Genomic DNA, 23,005 nt, shown 5'->3' with positions numbered 1-23,005 from the left:
GGCATTTTTTTGCCATCAGATTTCCATTAAGGCCAATGCAAACTGATAAGCAATCTCATCAGATCGACCTAAATTTTCCACCCTGCCAGTTCGATGGAAATCCATCGAAATCGATCGGTCGATTGGCCAACCGATTTGCAAACGATTAATCGATCGATCGATCGGGATCGATCGGTCGGCCAGAAAATCGGCTGAGTGTATGGGCCCCTTTATACTTCTAGCCACAGACCCTGAACAAGCATGTGCAGATCAGGTACTGTGATTAAGGTGATGAATGAGATGCTAATTTTTCTGAGTTTATGCAAATTTATATTTATATATATATATATATATATATATATATATATATATATATATATATATATATATATATATATATATATATATATATATATATACCTGGGTTTAAACTGACTCAGACATTCAGATCAACTGGACTACAAGGGAACGGACATTGTTTAAGAAGAAATAAATATGGCAATCTTCATATCACTCTCACCTCAGATGCCCTTTAAGTGAGCAACTGTGGTTTCCCATGAAGCATCACTCCTGAATATGCAAATTATGTCTTTATGCCCCTGAAGCCAAGCTCACATCCAGAACTGTTGGTGTATAGCTAGCCAATAGCTTACACATTACACAGTTCAACCCGTCATGCAGACATCCAGTTTCTGACTTTCTGGTCCTCCTTAGTACATGGCACGGATTGATGTGGCTCTATGGGATAGGGTTTGCACCAGTATTATGGAATGCCCCGACATATGGTGACCCACTAGGAAAATATAGGCGCTAAAAGGTAACAAAAAGCCCTCCTACTAAAAAGCAACGCTGACTTTTATTTGTCCTCTTTAAACAGAAGGTATTTGCAATAATTCAGCTCTGAGTGAGCAATACTCTTTTAAAAAAAAATCAAACTTTATTGATGCTAAAAGCATCATGAATACAAGAACCAATATTGTCATAAAAAACTTCAAAGAACTGAATTAGTAAGTATGACAGATTTATATGGATTTTAAAACACTTCTGACCTGTCTTTGTGGGGCCTAATGATGAGGGAGAGGATGGAGAAGGGAAAGTGAGGGGGGGGGGAGCTGTAGGGATAGGAGGAAGAGTAGTATAAGGTGGGGGGAACAGAAGAAGTGTGAGCAATACTTTTAGGCTCTGAACAAGGATGCAGATGAGATGCTCTGACTGAATTGGCAGCATGCTTGTTTTAGGTGTGTGATCCAGATACTACGGCAGCCAAATACATCACCAGGCAACTGGTATTGTTTAAAGGGAAATACATGATGGCCACCTCCATATCGTTCTCACTTCAGGGGTAACCACTTGAGTACCAGAAGTCTCTGGCCCCTTAAGGACCAAAGACTGCTGGTACAAAAAAAGGGGGCTCACCGACGTCATGCCGGACAGACCCATCGCTCTCACCATCCATTGTGCTGCTCTCCCGTCACTGAAGCTCAATCGCTCTGCCGTCGCTATGACAGCAGAGCTCCGTGAGCCGGTCAGGAGCCCGTTTTCATCTCATTGGCTCACAGTGATCACAGGGTCTGTAGCCAATGAATTTACTGAGTTATGAGTGGCCTGCAGCGTTGGGAGAGCTGTGCAATAAGTGGTAGCACTGGAGCGTGTGGCACGGTAATTGAAATCTATGCCCTGACAGAGATAACAGGTCCCAAGCAGGGCGTAGATTTCAATTAGCAATTGATCTCATTGACCTGTACCCCATTGACCTTGGCCTCATTGACTTGTACCCCTCCCTATTTCTATAATAAAGTTGTTGTTTTTTCTCTGTAGATTTCAATTAGCCTGGTCCGGAAGTGGTTTAGGAAACATATCCTCTTAACCACTTAAGGACCGCAGCTGTTTTGAATGATCTGTGCTGCGTGAGCTCTTCAGCCCCCAGCACAGATAAGGTGGCAGGCAGGTCGATCAGACTTCCCCCCTTTTTTTCTTACTAGGGGGATGTCCTGTTGGGGGGGTCTGATTGCCACCGGCTATTTGTGACTAGCGGGGGGGGGGGCCTCAAAGCCCCCCTCCACAGAGCTATTCCCCCCTTCCTTTCCTCCCTCCCCTTCTCACTATAGGCGGTAGAGGACAGCGATCCGTCCTGTACCACCTCAGATAGGCTTCAGCCTATCAGATGGCAGTGATCCCCAGCCAATCAGAGGCCGGGGATCGCCGATCTCCTTTACGGCGCTGCTGTGACAGCAGCGCCGTAACATATAAACACCGGGGATTACGTCCCCGGGTGTTTACATTTAGCCTGCGAGCCGCGATCGGAGGCTCGCAGGCTGTTCAATGAGACCCCCTCTGTGAACTTTCCATGGAAACACAGGAAAGACCAGCCGCCGTCGCAGCTAGAAGATGACCGGATTCATGCCGACAGGAGATTCCAATGCAGCCAGTTAACTTTTCCAGCAGATGGCTTTGTGCCCCTCTATCACGGATGCCCATATGAAGAGCAGCCAGAGTTGGTGTGAGCCAAACCTGCTCTCTGATCGGCAGTGGTAGGGGAACAAAAGGATGAGGCACTGCAGAAATAATTGTCATGTGCTGCCCTGATGGTCCTGCAGTAAAGCCTTGTGTCAGCATGACAGGGCCTCTGGCATCACTCTTGTGAGCTGCTTCATTAGCTTGTTCAGGGGAAACATCTGTGTATTCTTGGGAGAGAAGTACAGGATGCAGCTGTTGGCGCTATATAAATCCCAAAAATATTGATAATAAGAAGAATTGGAGAGGAGACAGAATATTTTTTTAAAGATTTATTGAAATAGAGAACAGAAATTGTTTATTTCGAATATTAAAAGTTTCTAGAAAATATTTTAGGATAAGTGCAAGAGGGGCAGACATTTTTTTCCAAGAAGAGAAGGAAGAAACACTGAACTTGATGCAGAAAAGAGTGTTAATATTGCCAAGCACAGACATCGCACAGCAATATTACCCTTACTGCCAGCACTGCAAGTTATGATATTAGTGTGACCAGCGGTACTCGACTAGCCCAATATTATAATTAACAGAAGGGGGAGCAGAAATTATTTTATAATTAAAAATATTTTTCAATTGAGTTTCGCAGTCCCGATGCCCCCATTTCCATTTCCCCCTGTTTGCTAGGGAAGAATTAAGGGGGGGGATCGTTAAATTGCCCTGGTGATGATCCAAAAGGTCTCTGCCTCTTTGCTCTACAGTATATCAGGTATGTCAAACCGGTCCTACGAGGGCCGAGATCCTCGCACATTTTTCATACAGCTGAAATGAATTGATAGGTTTGAATCAGGAAAGGTGTAGTCCATCAGGTAGAAAACATTCCTTTCTTTCTCGGTCAATACTAAACACTGGCATGGATCTGGCCCTCCGGGCCTGGAGTTCGACACCTGTGCTCTAGAGGGAGGAGATTACCCAGCATCAGGAGGTGGGGCAGTTCCAGCTCACATGCTGTAGCTCTGCCACCCTTGCATACGCACACAAGCGTAATTCCATTATTACAGGGTGCTAGAGAAAATCAAAGGGTTGGACTTTGATCCACATAGGGGGACACCGTGCCAGACTAGATCCAGCAACGGCGACCCTACTGCCAGCCCAAAATGCTCCCACATAATAAATATATAAATATACTACATCCTCTGTAGGGACTTCTATGAAGTTGGCTACAGTGGAAGAAGATCGCGTTATCCACTAGAATTCACCTGCTGGTGCTGCTCGTACTGCTTGGGAGGGGGCTGTAACCCTCCAAAGCATGACTGACTCCTGTGGGTGAGAGTCAGTAGAGCTGGTAAGTGAGCCATTTTTGACTATAAAACATTGGTGATTGGAATATTATATCAAAGACATAACAGCCACTTGGAAAGATCCTGCATACTATTGATTTTTCAAGTGATTTGGAAGTTTAGAAGCGCTGCTGTTTTTGATTTGTTTAGATAATGCAAGATAGAGTGAAAAACTCCTCCCTCCATTCCTCTTTATATCTGCCTGTGGTGGGATCTGTTCTCATTGGCTGCTGGGGCTTGCAGTGCATCCTGGGAGCAAATGATTTGCCAAGCAGGTGGCTATTCTAAGCTTCGCAATGAAATATTGCCGCTGTACCATCCCTATGTTTTTGTCCATGATCATTCGGGGAGAAAACGACCGCTATCCGAATCTCTGGGCCTTTTTTCACGTTAAAGGAATTCTATCAAAGTAATCAAACTTTAACTATTTCTGTAAGCAGTATAAATCAATGTGCCAACAACAGTGAGTATGAGCACAGCATATATTTTTGCGGTGCAGCGTGTCATAGTCTTTATCTAACTACTGTCGGCATCCCCTGAGAAAACTGACGGCGACGGGGAATTGGGGCAGTCCATTATACAAGAGGGGAATCCTCTTGCTGCGTACAGCAATGCTTTATTCTATTCTGATTCTCCCCACACAGAATAGCAAGTTATGCAGCATGTGAGCCGGCTCATAATGTTACTGTGAGGAGCCTCTCTCAAGCCTAGTCTGAAGGAGACTCCGTGCTGAGCTGCCGTTGTGTGATTACTTGTTGCTACACAATGGTAAGCATATGAGCTGGAGGAGGGTGCGTCATTGCTCTGTAGACGAGCCGTAGTCCCGTAGAGGAAGATTTATTATAGTATAAATCTTCCTCTACGGCTCGTCTACAGAGCAATGACGCACCCTCCTCCAGCTCATATGCTTACCATTGTGTAGCAACAAGTAATCACACAACGGCAGCTCAGCACGGAGTCTCCTTCAGACTAGGCTTGAGAGAGGCTCCTCACAGTAACATTATGAGCCGGCTCACATGCTGCATAACTTGCTATTCTGTGTGGGGAGAATCGGAATAGAATAAAGCATTGCTGTACGCAGCAAGAGGATTCCCCTCTTGTATAATGGACTGCCCCAATTCCCCGTCGCCGTCAGTTTTCTCAGGGGATGCCGACAGTAGTTAGATAAAGACTATGACACGCTGCACAGCAAAAATACAGTGGTGTGAAAAACTATTTGCCCCCTTCCTGATTTCCTATTCTTTTGCATGTTTGTCACACTTAAATGTTTCTGCTCATCAAAAACCGTTAACTATTAGTCAAAGATAACATAATTAAACACAAAATGCAGTTTTAAATGATGGTTTTTATTATTTAGTGAGAAAAAAAACTCCAAATCTACATGGCCCTGTGTGAAAAAGTGATTGCCCCCCTTGTTAAAAAAATAACTTAACTGTGGTTTATCACACCTGAGTTCAATTTCTGTAGTCACCCCCAGGCTTGATTACTGCCACACCTGTTTCAATCAAGAAATCACTTAAATAGGAGGTATCTGACACAGAGAAGTAGACCAAAAGCACCTCAAAAGCTAGACATCATGCCAAGATCCAAAGAAATTCAGGAACAAATGAGAACAAAAGTACTGTAATTGAGATCTATCAGTCTGGTAAAGGTTATAAAGCCATTTCTAAAGCTTTGGGACTCCAGCGAACCGCAGTGAGAGCCATTATCCACAAATGGCAAAAACATGGAACAGTGAAGAACCTTCCCAGGAGTGGCCGGCAGACCAAAATTACCCCAAGAGCGCGGAGAAAACTCATCCGGGAGGCCACAAAAGACCCCAGGACAACATCTAAAGAACTGCAGGTCTCACTTGCCTCAATTAAGGTCAGTGTTCACGACTCCACCATAAGAAAGAGACTGGGCAAAAACGGCCTGCATGGCAGATATCCAAGGTGCAAACCACTTTTAAGCAAAAAGAACATTAAGACTCATCTCAATTTTGCTAAAAAAACATCTCAAAGATTGCCAAGGCTTTTGGGAAAATACCTTGTGAACCGACAAGACAAAAGTTGAACTTTTTGGAAGGTGCGTGTCCCATTACATCTGGCGTAGAAGTAACACAGCATTTCAGCAAAAGAACATCATACCAACAGTAAAATATGGTGGTGGTAGTGTGATGGTCTGGGGTTGTTTTGCTGCTTCAGGACCTGGAAGGCTTGCTGTGATAGATGGAACCATGAATTCTACTGTCTACCAAAAAATCCTGAAGGAGAATGTCCAGCCATCTGTTCGTCAACTCAAGCTGAAGCGATCTTGGGTGCTGCAGCAGGACAATGACCCAAAACACACCAGCAAATCCACCTCTGAATGGCTGAAGAAAAACAAAATGAAGACTTTGGAGTGGCCTAGTCAAAGTCCTGACCTGAATCCTATTGAGATGTTGTGGCATGACCTTAAAAAGGCGGTTCATGCTAGAAAACCGTCAAATAAAGCTGAATTACAACAATTCTGCAAAGATGAGTGGGTCAAAATTCCTCCAGAGCGCTGTAAAAGACTCGTTGCAAGTTATCGCAAACGCTTGATTGCAGTTATTGTTGCTAAGGGTGGCCCAACCAGTTATTAGGTTCAGGGGGCAATTTCTTTTTCACACAGTGCCATGTAGGTTTTGAGTTCTTTTTCTCACTAAATAATAAAAACCATCATTTAAAACTGCATTTTGTGTTCAATTATTTTATCTTTGACTAATAGTTAACAGTTTTTGATGAGCAGAAACATTTAAGTGTGACAAACATGCAAAAGAATAAGAAATCAAGAAGGGGGCAAATAGTTTTTCACACCACTGTATATGCTGTGCTCATACTCACTGTTGTTGGCACATTGATTTATACTGCTTACAGAAATAGTTAAAGTTTGATAGAATTCCTTTAAGTTTTAGTTAGAAAGAAATACACGATTTACCTTGAGATTCAATTTACGATTCTTGCTCATACTTTTGGAGCACCTTCACCCACTTGGCGGCCGCCTAGATTTCTTTGCCTCTGACTTTTGGGTTTTATCAGTGGTGGAGATAGCAGGCATCTTGGGGCAATAAAAACACTCCCAGGTAATTTCCAGGTAAACTAAATAACCAAAACATTCAGCAGAATAATATCCAGCAAGTCAGGTAGATGGAGCTCTCTTACATGCGTGTGATCTGTTCATCTTCTGGATACCCCTCGGATAAATCTATTGTTAAGCTGCATAATTCTGCTTCAACTCTGAGTTATTTGCATCTTATTGACAACCCCTAATGATGAGCTGCAGTCTTATCTTGTCCTGTATTGTGCATCAACCAAACCATGCAGTCACTGAAGATGTGAGGACTGACAGCAGAATAGACCATGACCATTAGTGGCTGTGATTGGCTGAAAAGGTACAGCTGCCTCAGGTGGTTCCTCCTCTGCTGACCTGTCCAGGTGATGGAGTCAGTGCTGGCTGCACATTATACATCTTGGGAGATTATTATTATTATTACTACGTATTTTTATAGTGCTGCCGCTGACATCTTCTGCAGCACTTTACAGAGTACATAGTCATGTTACTGACTGTAGAGGAAACCACACTCAAATCCTACCGTAGTCATAGTTTAATGTCCTACCATATTGTTATGTACTAGTCACCTTAGCCCCTTTAAAAATGGGCTAGGTTTGTCATTACTTCGCTGGGCGCACGACCGTGTGCGCCCCTGCGCACACACGCCCGCCCCTTCTGGTCCCGTCATCTGGCTCTCGGCACCATCAGCAGTGTCTCTGCGTCTTGTCCCTGCACATGCACAGTGCTAAAAAGCACTGACACAAGGACAAAAACGGACGCAGAGACACTTGCCAATTATATATAGAGATTTATAAAGCACTTGAATCTTCTGCAACAGTTTACAGAGTACATAGCCATGTCACTAACTGTACTCAGAGGAGCTCACCATTAGTAGTGAGCTCCGGGTGAAATCCAAATGGGTTTCATTCAGATATCATCCAGATAATTAGTGCAGCTGAGCGGGTGTGTGTGTGTGTGTGTGTGTGTGTGTGTGTGTGTGTTTGGGGGTGAGAATGTTAAACTTACTCAGCAGGCATCTTCTTTAAGCCGTCCCATGCTGCATTCCAAGCCGCGCCACATGACTACTACGCTTCCTCCTTCAACCGGGAAGGAGGAAGCAGTGGTAGTCACGTGACCGCGAATTGGAACGCGACGTGACGTGTGACGGGTTAAAGAAGACGGTTTCTGGGTAAGTTTAATCCCTCCCCCCACACACACCCGCTCAGCTGCACTAATTATCCGGATGAAATCCAAATGAAACTCATTCGGATTTCATCCGGTGCTCATCACTGCTCACAATCTAATCCTGCCATAGGCATAGACTTATGTCCTACCAGGTTGTTATTATTATGTATTTACGGTATACGCACTGACATTTTACAGAGTACATAGTCATGTTACTGACAGTCCTCAGAGGAGCTCACAACCAGGGATGGTCGTAGGCAGCCAACTTCGCTACGCTGGAACTATGCATATTTTTATGCAAATACGCTTCGCAATCTAGGGCTCCGAAATCAGCCACTTTGCTACGTTAGCATAACGTAGACTACGCATTAAAATACGCAAGCTTCACGTATTGCGTAGCGTAGTTGATGCGACCGCTTATGCCCTTATGCGGAAAAATTTCCGCAATAATCTGCTAACTATGCGCATACACAAACTAATTTAAGCATACATTCCAACATCCAATGCGGAATTGTATGCGTATAAAGGGCAATAAAATTTCTGCGCATGCGCAATGACCCATATCGATGTAGTTACTGCACGCGTAGTTGACTTCGCAATACATACGTCAACTACGCGTAGCGGGTGAAGCTACGCATAGCAGCACTACGACTACGCGGAAATGCGTAAGTGTAGTTCTTAAACTTCGCCTACGAACTACGATGCGTAGTTGCGTACTACGATGCGTAGATTCGCGCTGGCGTAGTTTACGAGCAACCCTGCTCACAACCTAATTCCCATCACATCTAATGTCCTACCATATTATTATTATGCATTTATATAGCACTATCATTTCTGCAGCACTTTAAAGAGTACACAGTCCTGTCACTGATTGTCTTCAATGGAGATCACACTGTAATCCTTCTACAGTCATAGTCTAATGTCCTACCATATTATTATTATTTACAGTATATAGCACTGACTTCTTCTGCAGCACTGTACAGAGTATACAGTCATGTCACGGGCTGTCCTCAGAGGAGCTCACTATCTAATCCCTACCATATTCATAGTCTAAGGTTTTACCATATTATTATTATTATGAATTGATGCAGAACTTTTTTTGGAGTATAATTCAGCCGGTTACCTTTTTAAACAGACATTTGTCAACACATAAATTCACAAATTGAATAAACTGTTGCTGCCAATCTGTTTTCTGGAAAGGTCTGTACCACTCCCTGCTACATCCAGGAAGAGATATCACAACGTTTACAAAGAATACAGCAGTTCAGGTAAACAGCAGTTCTTTAATGTCTAGTTAGAGCATTCAGAGATTCAACACATTTTATATGTTGTTTTAATGAAAGGATGATACATCAGTGCAGAAATATGTATAGAAGAAGAAAAAGCATTCCGCTACCACAACTGAAACATTCAATATGGACATATGTGAACAGATTCTACAGATAACATGGGTCCAATCAACATGTCCTTTAGTCCGTTTCCAGCACACAGTCCATTATCTGGCTTAGTGTGAGCATATCCTGAAGCATTTATGGCACCTTTAACACACTAATGGACGCTCTCCTGCGTGTAAGAAAGCTTCTTTTTTTCACTGAAACATTTCTCGCATTCTAGACAGGAAAAAGGCTGCTCCCCAGTGTGACTTTTCTGATGTACAAGTAATGTTCCTTTCCGAAAGAAACATTTCCCACACTGTGAGCTGGAAAAAGCCCATTCTCTTGGTGACTTCTCTGGTGTGTAAGAAACATTTCCTACACTATGAACATGGATAAGGCAGCTCACCTGTGTGCTTTTTTTTGGTGTTTAAGAAGATCTTGTTTCTCAAAATCACAGTTCCAACACTCTGAACAGGAATAACATCACCTGTGTGATATTTTCTAATGTCTTAGAAGATCTCCTTTCCGACTGAAGCATTTCGCACATACAGAACAGCAAACAAAACGGTCGCCTGTGTGAACGTTCTGGTGTCTAACAAGTTTAGCTTTCTCATAAAAACATTTCCCACACTCCGAACATGAATAAGACGGCTCACCTGTGTGTGTTTTCTGATGTACAAGTAGTGATGCTTTCCAAAGGAAACCTTTCCCACACTCTGAACATGAATAAGGCCGCTCACTTGTGTGCGTTTTTTGGTGGGCAAGAAGATATCTTTTCTCAATGTAACATTTCCCACATTCTGAACAGCAATAAGGATGCTCACCTGTGTGGTTTTTCTGATGTCTTAGGAGATCCCCTTTCTGTGTGAAATATTTCCCGCACTCTGAACAGGAATAAGGCCGCTCACCTGTGTGAACTCTCAGGTGTACAAGAAGATTTCTTTTCTGAATGAAACCTTTCCCGCATTCTGAACAGGTATGCGGACGCTCTCCGGTATGACATCTCATGTGTAACAGAAGCTCTCCTTTCTCAGAATCAGAATCAGAATTGTTTATTTCGCCAAACATGATTGGTCATGCCCGGAATTATTTTTGGCACATACATATAGCTCGGGAGAAAGACATATAAAGGGGACATATAATAGAGAAATGGATCGATGTCAGCAACAGCAGAAGCAATCAATTGCATTACATTACATTATATAACATTCTAGTCTGTTAATTGACCCCGAGATGACCAGTGGTTAATCTTGTGGGCTGGGTGGTTCGGTCGACTGTTCGGCCATGGCCCGGCTTGTTCCACCGTTCGTTAGGGCTTGCACCGATGGAAGTATGTGGAGGGAGTTTATGTAGCTGACCGCCGATGGGAAAAAAGAGTTCCTGTGTCTAACAGTCTTTGCGGGGATGGCTCGAAGTCTCCGGCCTAGCGGAAGCAAGCTGAAGTATCGGTGGCCTGGGTGTGAGGGGTCGTTAGCGATCCTCAGTGCCCTGGATTTCAGTCTTTTGTTGTACAGTAGTGCAAGTGAGGGGAGGAGGCACCCAATGATCCTTTTCGCCGACCTAATGACCCTCTGTAGTTTGAGCTTGTCACTGGCGGTGGCTCCAGCGTACCAGAGTGACACATTTCCCACACACTGAACAGCAGAAAGGACGCTCTCCGGTGTGAATTCTCTGATGTACATGAAGAGATGTTTTCTGAGTGAAACATTTCCCACACTCTGAACATGGCCACTGTGGCTTGGGGGACTGCTTTTTCTGGTGAGCAGTAAGTGATGCTTCAGGTTTTCCGCTGTGATGTGTATTTCCAGTAATACATTTTTTTTCTGTAAAACATTGTGTGATGCCATTATCTTCTGCTGCATCATCCAGATGTGACATCCGAGATTCCATTGTATTGCTCCCAACATTGTCTCCCTCTGCTGGAGGAAAATTATACCATTATATTTAGTATAGTCATAGATATGGCACAACCAAACTAGCTATTGGACATTGGGGAACTGTGATGTTATTCATATGTCATGTAATGGAGTTGGACCTTTCATATGGTATACAGTATCTCCTCCTCATTTGTTGGTACTATGATGTTATACTGAGGAATGGAGATGGGCCTTTCATATGGTGTACAGTATCTCCTCCTCATTTGTTGGTACTATGATGTTATACTGAGGAATGGAGATGGGCCTTTCATATGGTGTACAGTATCTCCTCCTCATTTGTTGGTACTATGATGTTATACTGAGGAATAGAGATGGGCCTTTCATATGGTGTACAGTATCTCCTCCTCATTTGTTGGTGCTATGATGTTATACTGAGGAATGGAGATGGACCTTTCATATGGTGTACAGTATCTCCTTCTCATGTGTAGGTACTGTTATCAACTGGTATATATCACCTTGCTTCGACACCACCGTCTCACAGACTGTGAGATCACTTGACTCTCCACACAGCAAACGGGAGATAGACTTTCTCAGGCTTCTTCAATGTTTACGTTATTTATTCAGGAGACAGGAATACAGATAGATACATTCATCATATCCTAGCCACGCCAATCTTCATGTTGCGTTACAAGCTCGTGATTAGACTCCCTACGGAAGTCAATCAGGTACCTTCTTCCTAACTACGTTACACTAAACTACCTATGTACAGCATCCATTATATCAGATTACAGAAAGGAAGAACATGCTTAGAGGTCCCAGTCGGCCTTGCGAGCTAGTGCGGAAGGAAGAAGCAGAAGTGAGCTCTCATAGCTCCCTCAGCCTTTAATACTGACTAGGAAAGAGTTAAATATGACATCATCTTCGCCACCCCCTAGATCAGTCTATTGGTGGACCCACTCGTGGTGTCATCATACCCACCTACTTGATTAATAATCAATGAGGCATTTGGCCTATATGCAGGAATGTGGATGTTTAGTAAATATTGCTGATGTTTACTGTTCTGGTGGTGGTACATGCCCAGGTCATGGAGACCTGCGGCCTTGTACTAGAACAGCTTCTTGGTATGTTCTAGTTCTGCTGACAGAACTGCAGATTTTCTCTCTAAGAGAAAATCCCCTTAAAGGGCCGATCTGCACTCCAAGCCCTTTTGACTAACTCAGTCCAAATAACTGAGGCCTACTTAAATTATAACAATCCCCCCTAAAAAGGCTTGGATCCGCAGATCCCCACTTCTGAACCTAACCGTACCTGGTTTCTTTCTTTTATGTTTCACTTTTCGATGTTCGTGCTCACACAACTTCTCTGCTCTCGGTGGTTACCCCTCGAAGAGAGAGAGCACGACCTCTTGGTCTTCCTGTAACCAGGCTCTCTGGGGAGGCCCTACTTCTAAATCCCTCTATACCACCTGCTCAGCATTTGCATCACTTGCGTATCACTCACAAACTTGCATGACCACAGAAAAGTGAAACTCGTTTGTTTGTTACTCGATGGAGCAGTGCCAGGTGCCTTCTAAAAGAGCGCCTTTATACAATCAGCTCCATCACAGGTACTACTAAACCTATACCCGTAACCCTGTGTATCCCTTAATTTGAAAATATCGGTTCATGAGATTGTTTATGAGGCACCAATCTCTGGACCAGGTTAATTTGTTTTTACGTAATTTCAACACGCAACCTCACCTGGATAATGATGCCTAACGTTGTCATTCCCATCCAGACGACCAGTGGGTGTAGAAAGAACTTTGGAACTGCAGAGGCCCAGTCCGAGTGTCCCTGGAACATCACCGGAACCTTTGTCCACCAGGTCAGACTGGCACTCACCTGCTCATTTTTGTGTTCTACCTCGTTAAGATCACCTGTATCATGGTGAAATCTTACCTCTAACTTAGTGTACTGTTTGTTTAACCTTTGTAACAAAATGTGGTCGTCTTGGATCAAAACCTGTTCCCCTTCGTCCCATGTCATGTTCTCTTTCAGGATGGGAACTACCCGTGAAACTTTGAACTTTAGATTTTTCTTAACAATTTGAGAAACAACGTCATCCAACCTGGATGACAGGATCCATATGGGATCTCCACTCACCCAATATGTTCCCCTTGGAAACTCCCCCTTATCGGAACAATTATGAGAATATACCTTGAATGTTTCATTAGAACTTATGTTAAAAAACCAAACCTTTCCTTCAGCCACCGGAACTATCGGTTGGGCTTCAGGGTGGATCTTTTGAATGGTAGCCTCGCATTCTGCGTTATTGAGCCTGCAGGCTTCTTCACTAAATTTGACTTGCCCCGGCCAACACAGGTACTTCTGCAAGAATTGCCCGCATGAGGACAAATCTACTTGCTTCACCTCCCCGTCTAGCACCAAAAAAGGTTGACCTCTCAGGTCCTGGTGTAAGACACGGGTTGAGGTGGGAACTAAGGAAGTAGCGGTGCCTAAAGGAATGTTGCACCGTTTCCATTTGTTCACCCAAACATCTCGAAGCTGCCATGCAAAAGATCCTTCTCCAGAAAAATTAATATACCTCCCCTTGTCCAATCTCAGTTGGACAGGATCTTTAAGCATCTCCCTGACAAAATATGCCCCCAACTGTCCTGATTGGACCTCTTCCCCCCTTACGTCCTGAGGCACAATATGTACCTGAGGTCGGGAAGACTGTACTCTCTGCAATCTTTCCATTAAGAGTACCTCTTCACTTACCCAACTAGCATGAGGATAAGTGGTTGCCTGTGGACTGTGTAATATCGTCCCCTGTTGTGACCCGTGTAGTGTGGATGGGGTTCCCTGTGTTGGCTTTCCCTCCCCCGGGATCGCTCTCCCCACCCTCTTTGTCACCTGGAAATGTGGCTTGATCTCAATTTTTACTTCTTGTTTCGAGAACCGCCAACCCTCGGCTTTCCAGCCTTTACGTGTGTATAGTTGTTTCAGAGGCACTCTCTGTTGGTAGCTCCAGAGTGTGATGTTGTCCCCTGCGTCTCTCTGGTATGAGAATTGACGCCTCCTGCTCGTTCCTCTCCAATCTGGAACCATCTCACTCTGCATAACCAAGACAAGGTACCCCTGAATCACACACTCCACCTCTTGCATGTACCCATTGTACTGCAATGTACCTTTTAACAAACCTTTGGATCGGTGCATCGATTCTGGGAGTGTGGCATTCAATAGCAGATTTACACTGCCATTAAATTCCCACTGCCCGCACACCTGACCCTTCAGACCTTTCACCCACCTTGTGCCATGAAATTTGTTTTCTCCTGGCACAAGTGCTCTTTTCCTCCGTCCCTGCATGGTCCATCTGTGCCACGCGGAGGGAGGTGTGAAAGGATTAGTACCTTTGTCACCAAACATTAACATGCTTGGGCCTTGCATTCTCATTAACCCCTTATTATACATGAGAATGTCCTCTCTTCGTTCTCCTAGGACGAAATGGCAACCTAGGATCACCATCAGCACGGTACTCTTCATTATAAAAGCACCACCTTGGGAAAGAAAAACATTAGCAATTTGCACTATGCTTTGCTCAGACAGTTTTGTTAGTCTCTTTCCGATCTCTGAAATCTCGTGTTTTAGTCTCTTTCCAATCTCAGGAATCTCGTGTTTTAGTCTCTTTCCAATTTCAGGAATCTCGTGTTTTAGTCTCTTTCCAATTTCAGGAATCTCGTGTTTCTCCCAGCTTAGATTGGCATCTGGAACCTTTCGCTTATCCGACTGACATCTCCAGCTTTGCTGCCAGCACTGCAGCTGTCTCGATTCCATATTGCCCAACTCCTGAAATCCAAATACAAACAAATCAATTCTTATTAATGATTTGGGATTCGCCCTGCGGCTTGTACTCTGTACACTTTAAATTGATCAATATATATCGTAATTGATCTCGTTGCGTTATGGTTCTCATCTCATGAACTCTGTTTACTCTTTTTGGTAGATTGGAGTTAAACTTCACCCCCCTACCTCAGTACTATCCTCAGTACTTACCCGTTTAAAATATGCTCCCGCGGACTTCACCTTTGGAAGCTCTCACCTCATTGCAGCTCACTCCACATCCCCCCCTTATCTGTCCATGGGCGGCCGTCGCATGCACAGATTACGGATGCCACACCTGATGCTGCTTTGCAGGTGAGCCTGCAATGCTCTTACTCATTATCGCATTTACTTATCTAGAACTTCATCGCGATACCAGCTCTGCTAGAAGTTCTGTGTGTTGTACCCTCTGATCGATGTTTGCCGTGCCACCACCCCTAGACTTAACAAAAAAAAAATGGCTGCCTCCCTGTAGGAAGGAGCACTTTACACTTAAACTACACAGGGTGCAGGGCTAAGCATACCAGCGTCACATGCCTGTATGCAGATCCCTGAATGCCCACTTGGTAGGTAGTCACATGGCAAACACCGTACTGATACACTGTCACTCTGTAAACGGCAATTCTATCGTCTGTATAATTGCCCCCTGAACTGCTGTCAGTTCTTGTTCTTTGTGCTACAATTGATAGGAGCTGGAAAAAACATATTTGACCAATCAGTGGACGAAAAAAAACGCACAAAAAAACAGCCCCAGCCCAGCATAGACCTCTCAGTCAAGCTCTTGCCCTGTCCACGACAAAAACCGGAAAAAAACGTTACCGCTCTGCAGCAGCGGCGACGGAAACCCGGATTGGTCAACTCCCTTTTTTCCACCTCCGGCACCCCCCTAATGCACTGTCCCCCCCCCCCTATACTCTATTGGGAACTCATGCTGCACCACCCATTAAGGTGCCCCACTTACAGGAATAATCCCGTAAGCAACTCAGTACAGACACTTTCCTGACCTGCACTGCTACGTGTGTCCCTGCACCTAGCTGGTGCACTCTTCCTAACCGTGCTCCTGCTAATCTTACAGTAATAGCCTGGTGCACGTATCCTGGCATTCCTTTCCATGGACTCAGGGAAAAACTCTGGGGAAATACTTCGAGAACCGAGACACACAGTAGCATGTCTCTGTATTTCTACCCCCCTCGCTTTCAGCTGCTCTGCCCGGAGCCGCGAGCACAGCCTGACGTGACGTGGATCCCCCAGCCCCTCCTCCCCCCTGCCATGACGTGTGGGGGCCATGACTCTCGGGGGCGGGCTCTCTCCACTGCCGCCATTTTAAGTCCTGGACTGCCAGCTAAGATGGCTGCTCCCATAGCAGCCTCTCGTTCCTATATCTTAGGAGAGAAAACAAAATACAAACAGAACAAACATTTTTTATGCATAGTTACTCAGCATCTATCCACAGTGCACAAAGATCAGCCTCAGCATTCCTTCACGTCTCAGCTGTAATCCGAACTGCAATCAGACATACGGATCCCCAGAGACGTAGGAATCTTTCTCACTCTATCACAGACATAACTAAGAACCGCCCGAGCGAGCTATACGACTCCAAACCACTTTAACTGTTTTAACTGTTAACATCCCAGCTAGAACTTCTTCTGAGACCGTTATCAGCCGGAGCTCACCACACACCCAGCAACACAATACAGACATTGAAAAACATGTTAGCAGCAGCACCGACTGGAAATGCGAGAAACTTGCAGAACATCTCACAAACAAAAAGACACTCGCTTTCCTCTTCTATCCCCTCTCTCCCCCCTCCACCTGCTCGACAGCCGCCCCCCTATCTCTTCCGCGGGGCGCTCTCTGCTAGGCTAAAACACAGCTGGCATCACTCCCAGTCTCTGGACGGGGAGAAAAAAACAAACCCAACATAGAAGGAGGAACAAAAAAAGAAAAAAAAATGAAGCACGCAGCCTCCACGCTGCAATTAACACAGAATGTACATATAACCACATTATCCTCTCCTTGTTATAACACCAAATACAACACAGATAACGCCATATAACAACGTAAATCATGCTTGCCTGAGCAGAGGACTTCGTATGCCTGCCAATTTGACCAGCTTTTGGCAACTCCACGAAACTGAGTGGATCATCCCTGGAACTACTGAGCGTCATCTCTGTGTACCCACACTGGCTCAGCGGATCAATCTCCAGCGGCAGCTGCCAGCCGGCCTCGGAGCCTTCCAGTCACCTGCGATCCGGTTTAGGCTATGACTGCGTGCACTTACAGTCAAAGTTTAACATCCACGAGTTTCGCCGCTGGTTTCCTCGAATTGCAGCCCGTGTGTGCTCGGCTCCCACACACTCACACCAGCTTATCAGTCTCAGCTTGATAAGCTTAACAGTCCGCGTCCGTCTATTCCGCTTGTTTTGCTGTGGAATATCTTGAAAACTACCTCGGCCCCGGCCCCGTCTGCCTGTTTTGCTAGGCAGGGAAGGGTTTCAGCACCACTGTTATAAACTGGTATATATCACCTTGCTTCGACACCACCGTCTCACAGACTGTGAGATCACTTGACTCTCCACACAGCAAACGGGAGATAGACTTTCTCAGGCTTCTTCAATGTTTACGTTATTTATTCAGGAAACAGGAATACAGATAGATACATTCATCATATCCTAGCCACGCCAATCTTCATGTTGCGTTACAAGCTCGTGATTAGACTCCCTACGGAAGTCAATCAGGTACCTTCTTCCTAACTACGTTACACTAAACTACCTATGTACAGCATCCATTATATCAGATTACAGAAAGGAAGAACATGCTTAGAGGTCCCAGTCGGCCTTGCGAGCTAGTGCGGAAGGAAGAAGCAGAAGTGAGCTCTCATAGCTCCCTCAGCCTTTAATACCGACTAGGAAAGAGTTAAATATGACATCATCTTCGCCACCCCCTAGATCAGTCTATTGGTGGACCCACTTGTGGTGTCATCATACCCACCTACTTGATTAATAATCAATGAGGCATTTGGCCTATATGCAGGAATGTGGATGTTTAGTAAATATGGCTGATGTTTACTGTTCTGGTGGTGGTACATGCCCAGGTCATGGAGACCTGCGGCCTTGTACTAGAACAGCTTCTTGGTATGTTCTAGTTCTGCTGACAGAACTGCAGATTTTCTCTCTAAGAGAAAATCCCCTTAAAGGGCCGATCTGCACTCCAAGCCCTTTTGACTAACTCAGTCCAAATAACTGAGGCCTACTTAAATTATAACAGGTACTATGATGTTATTCTGAGGATTGGAGATGGACCTTTCATATGGTGTACAGTATCTCCTCCTCTTTTGTTGGTACTATGAGGTTATACTGAGAAATGGAGATGGGCCTTTCATATGGTGTACAGTATCTCCTCCTCATTTGTTGGTACTATGATGTTATACTGAGGAGTGGAGATGGGACTTTCATAAGGTGTACAGTATCTCCTCATTTGTTGGTGCTATGATGTTATACTGAGGAATGGAGATGGACCTTCATATGGTGTGCAGTCTCTCCTCCTCCTCCTTAAGCAGCTCTTGTGGCTGCTTAAAGTGACTCTGAGACAACTAATAATAAAAGATTTATACATACCTGGGGCTTCCTCCAGCTCCCGCCGCACCGATCACGCCCACGTCATCTTCCTCCACCTTCTCCTTCTCCCATTATCAGCCTCGTAAGTTTGGTCAGTCGGGGCCAGTAGGCGCATGTGCAGTGTGGCTGCGCCCCCCCCCCCCATATCTCGCTTTTGCGGCTGGGAGTCTTCTGCTCCTGTGTAGTAGCACTGTGCAGGTGCAGAGCCCTCCCAGACATGGGCGCGCTGTGGGGTGCACGCACTCAGCTGGGACACACATGCGCAGTGCGCCCCGACTCACCACAGACCTGGGCTGTTAACGGGAGACAGCGGAGGAAGATGGCGTGGGAGTGATCGATGTGTAGGGAGCAGGACGAAGCCCCAGGTATGTATAAATCTTTTATTGTTAGTCGTCTCAGGTTCACTTTAAGCCTGATACGTCTAAAGACAGCTGAGCTCCATACCTTGATTGGCAGCTGACCCTCTCATCACTGTGAGCCAATCATAGAGATCAGGAAGTGAAACATTATAAAAAGGCTCTGGTCCTTAAGGGGTCAGAGCCTCACAGTCCAAAATGAGTAAGAAGGTCTACAAGATGGCAACGGAAGGGTAGCCATGGCAAACAGGGCTCCGGCCCTTTTCCCCTCTTTCCCCCTCATGGACTCCCCATGAGTTGCTTTACACTGAATACTTGGAAATGCCTTCTGTTTTAAGAAGGCAATACTGTACAAAGCAAATTATTTTCAGTAGTGGGGCTTTTAGTTCTCTTTAGCCCACTGCAGTGGTGGTCTTAGTCTTAGTGGCCTTAGTTCTCCATGACGTTAATGGCTAACACATCCACCTCAGAAGTACTATATTCCAACATTTCTTAAAGTACATCTAGATATTTAGTGTACCCGAGTCGGCAGATCACTGGCCGAGTTCATTATTCTTTCCACTCAGCCCTTCACCGCGTGACGTTAATTGTATGCCAAACTTACTCTCCGTCCACCCGCATAGCAACAGAACATGCCACTAGCGGTAAGTCTGTTGGGTTGGCCCTGCACTATCACCTGAGAGATCGGGTAATGATCCCTCACAGGTGACATTCCTTTACAGCAACCTTCCTCAGTCATTGACTTAATGTCACCAGTACATTGTCCAGTGTGCACATATTTGAGAGGTAACAAAATGTTATTTTAAAAAAAAAAGAGATTTACCCCAGCTTTTTAAGTCTTCATCTTCCTCTTTAATTGTCCTCATAACGTCACCTTCCTTGGTAGACTGCTGATCACTCATCACATATGTCTCTTCTTCTTCCTTTAGAATTAACGTCATGATGTCACCCTCCTCCATAGGCTGCTGATCATAACCCTCAGAGATCTCCTCTTCTTCCTCTTTAATTGTCCTCATCATGTCCCCCTCCTCCATAGACTGCTGGTCACCCGTCACATAGGTCTCTTCTTCCTCAGGCTTCATGTATCTCAGCTCTTCTGCCTAAATACACAAAATAGTAAAGCTAAAAATAAAATCTTCCAGGTGAAGAACATAACCTCAGATTGTCTGAAGTAACTTCTAGCTCTAGATATCAAGTTCCACCTACCTGATAATGGTGGCGGGTGGTGAGATCTTCCTGTGGACAATCCCAGGAATAAAGAGGACCTGGGCATCTCTCTGGTGGGTTTCTGTAACTGGATCCCTCTGTAGGAAACACACACTGACTGAATACATTGTTGCTATGTATTTATCACATGATGGGGGATGTAGGTAAACCCTCTGCATTGCTCTGTCTTTTAGAAGAAATAAAAGTCTCTTCTTACCTGGTGATGTGAAGGGTGGCTGATTCTCCATCATGGCATCCTTATAAAGCTCCTTGTTTGCTTCTGCACACTGCCCCTCCTCCACGACATCTTCCTCTTTCTTCTCTACCTTACAGCCCTTCACACCTTCCATTACAATGTTCTTGTTCTGATCCTTCTCTCCTTCCAGATGCCTCCCCTCCTCCTGCAATGGCACAGTGAGACATGGAACAGGGACAGGGTTTGTAATAAAGTACAGAATACTTCAGCAGGTAGATGAGATTTTATTCCCAAACCACAAGTTCCCTTCACATATTTCTATCACCATATACAGTATGTTTATATACTAGTATTTTATTATAGAATTATTGCCAACTGCTTGCAAGCACAGTTGACCTGGAATAGTGTATCTCCCTTTCACAAAATGTGTTCTGCATAATAAAGTCTCAATGTTCTGATCTGAAGACAGGTCCACTATTTTTTTCAGAGCTAGCGTTACCCTTATCTTCCTTTATCAAGCTATGGGAACCACCCTTTAAATTCATAATACTTCAGTACAGCTTTGCCAACTTAAGGCAGCCACAGGGGACAGATACAGACCAAATCCAGGAATCAATTGATCACTCATATGGAATTAATGGTATAGTGATTGATTTACTATCTTACACAACTTGAACTGCTGTCCCTGCTAGATCTACACCCCTCAATGCAGTACAAAGCTTCTCCCCTATCCAGCTTCTTTTAACACTAGCCCCTCCCCTCCCCTCACTGCTCCTCCCCTTGCCAGCTTGGCAAATATTTACAACTGTGTCTGCCTACCAATCTTTCAACTGATAAACTGAAAAATAAATCTGTAGTCGGGCTTATTAGGGTCAAATTGGCCACATGGGTGATGCTGAACACAGTGCTCTTGATAATGTGTGAGTGTGGTGATGACATTAGCGTGTAAGCTCCTCTGGTGCAGAGATGGTGGGAATGGATCAGTGATCGCTGTACAGCATTGTGAAATATGTCAGAGCCATATAAATGTGAAATATTAATAGTGTGTTACAGTGGTGCAGACAGAGTGTAAGCTCCTCTGGTGCAGAGACTGATGGTTATGGATCAATGATCTCTGTACAGCACTGAGGAATACTGTATGTCAGCACTATATAAATGTATAACAATGTGCGGGTGTCAGAAAATCATATTAATGCAGAGAAATAATCCCCATCTTGCTTTAAACTGATTATATATGTGTTAAAATGTTCTGCGGATTATTTGAGTTAATTTCATGATTTTATGATTATAAGCAGAGTTCTTCTTTAATCAGTTAGATTGTTGGTTAGAGTAACCCTTAATATAATTTTCTTCAGTAAGCTGTTTGTTCCCTGTACAAGGTTATGTTTATATTAAGATAGCACTGGAGAAATGTTTTGACTATACTCAGTTCTGGCTGCAATGCAATGCGCTTATGCAAGGCCAACCACATGCACTACAGAAGCTAAGCCTGCTATACGCTGATATACTGTATTAATGCTGTATAGAGATCATGTATAGTGATCATAGAGTTATTAATTAATGAGTTGATCAATGATAGATTTATATAATAAGGTAAATAAGTTTGCTTTCTATATATGTTAGCATGTTATTAAAGTACATGGCTGTTTGTTATGAATATCAAACCAAATCAATAAGCCATGTGATCAAGACAGCACAACCTGTGACCATAGGGGGCGTTCAGGAAATCCCTGTTAATTAATGATGTACCAAAGAACATGCCAAGTTCCTAGATTAAGTCAAGAACATACGCATATATCTTGGCGTCCATCAGATCCAGAAAGATGTCATAAGGACAGCACCTGGATCATCACTTGTGTCAAATGATCTAATTAAAATGTTATTGATGTAATTTTGATTAGAAAAGATGTAGATTATACTTACATAAATAAGCCAAGTAGCGTCATATATGTACGCACCTGCTCAGATAACCCGATAGTTAAAAATGTCACAAAATGTTAGCATGTACCAGTTAAAAATAAGTTGGAGTTTTGTGCGTCACCATAAAGTCCCCTAACAGACGCCATCTTAGAAACTTTACAATAAAAAGCCCTGCCAGGCTGGTATATTTGATCATTGAGCCTGAAACTCTACTGAGATCGATTGAGGCCTAGCAAGAGACTATCTTCCACTGTGATTCTAGAACACAAGAGAGGTAATATGCATTATTCTTGGTGAATTTATTGACAATACCTTATATAGACGTTAAAGAATTGTCATTTCAAACTTCAGCAGTTTTTTAAGTTTTTTAGATAACTTTTTTTTTATGCTATTCTTCATATATTCCTGTATATATGCTTTATCTATTTTTTATATTAATATAATTTTATAAAACTCAACAGATGACTGTTGCTTATTTTTTCCAGAGGTAAACCTGTTAACCTATAAATATTCTGTTTATAGTGAGCTACGCACCGACTACTGACTAATATTGATTATGACGACTTTAAAGAGACACTGAAGCGAGACTAA

At 44.1% G+C, this 23,005-nt stretch overlaps 1 protein-coding gene across 5 annotated transcripts in view; it reads right to left on the bottom strand.

Moving 5' to 3' along the window:
- Window positions 1-23,005, bottom strand: part of LOC137504098 (gastrula zinc finger protein XlCGF48.2-like) — a 29,635-nt gene that overhangs the window by 1,758 nt on the left and 4,872 nt on the right. For 2 of the 5 annotated variants that reach the window (XM_068232082.1, XM_068232084.1), the window contains exons 2-5: window positions 20,516-20,699; window positions 20,299-20,396; window positions 19,916-20,192; window positions 9,270-11,301 (exon numbers count right to left, since the gene is read on the bottom strand). In XM_068232082.1, the coding sequence (XP_068088183.1) occupies window positions 10,970-11,301; window positions 19,916-20,192; window positions 20,299-20,396; window positions 20,516-20,699 (891 nt within the window). In that variant the 3' untranslated portion in view covers window positions 9,270-10,969. Of the gene's footprint in view, window positions 1-9,269; window positions 11,302-14,811; window positions 15,087-19,915; window positions 20,193-20,298; window positions 20,397-20,515; window positions 20,700-23,005 lie in introns of those variants that run through there. The other 3 variants (XM_068232083.1, XM_068232085.1, XM_068232086.1) reach the window with 3 other exon arrangements.

The sequence above is a fragment of the Hyperolius riggenbachi genome, chromosome 4 (genome assembly GCF_040937935.1).
Source record: "Hyperolius riggenbachi isolate aHypRig1 chromosome 4, aHypRig1.pri, whole genome shotgun sequence".
Classification (NCBI taxonomy): Eukaryota; Metazoa; Chordata; class Amphibia; order Anura; family Hyperoliidae; genus Hyperolius; species Hyperolius riggenbachi.
This window is presented reverse-complemented; position numbering and strand designations above follow the sequence as displayed.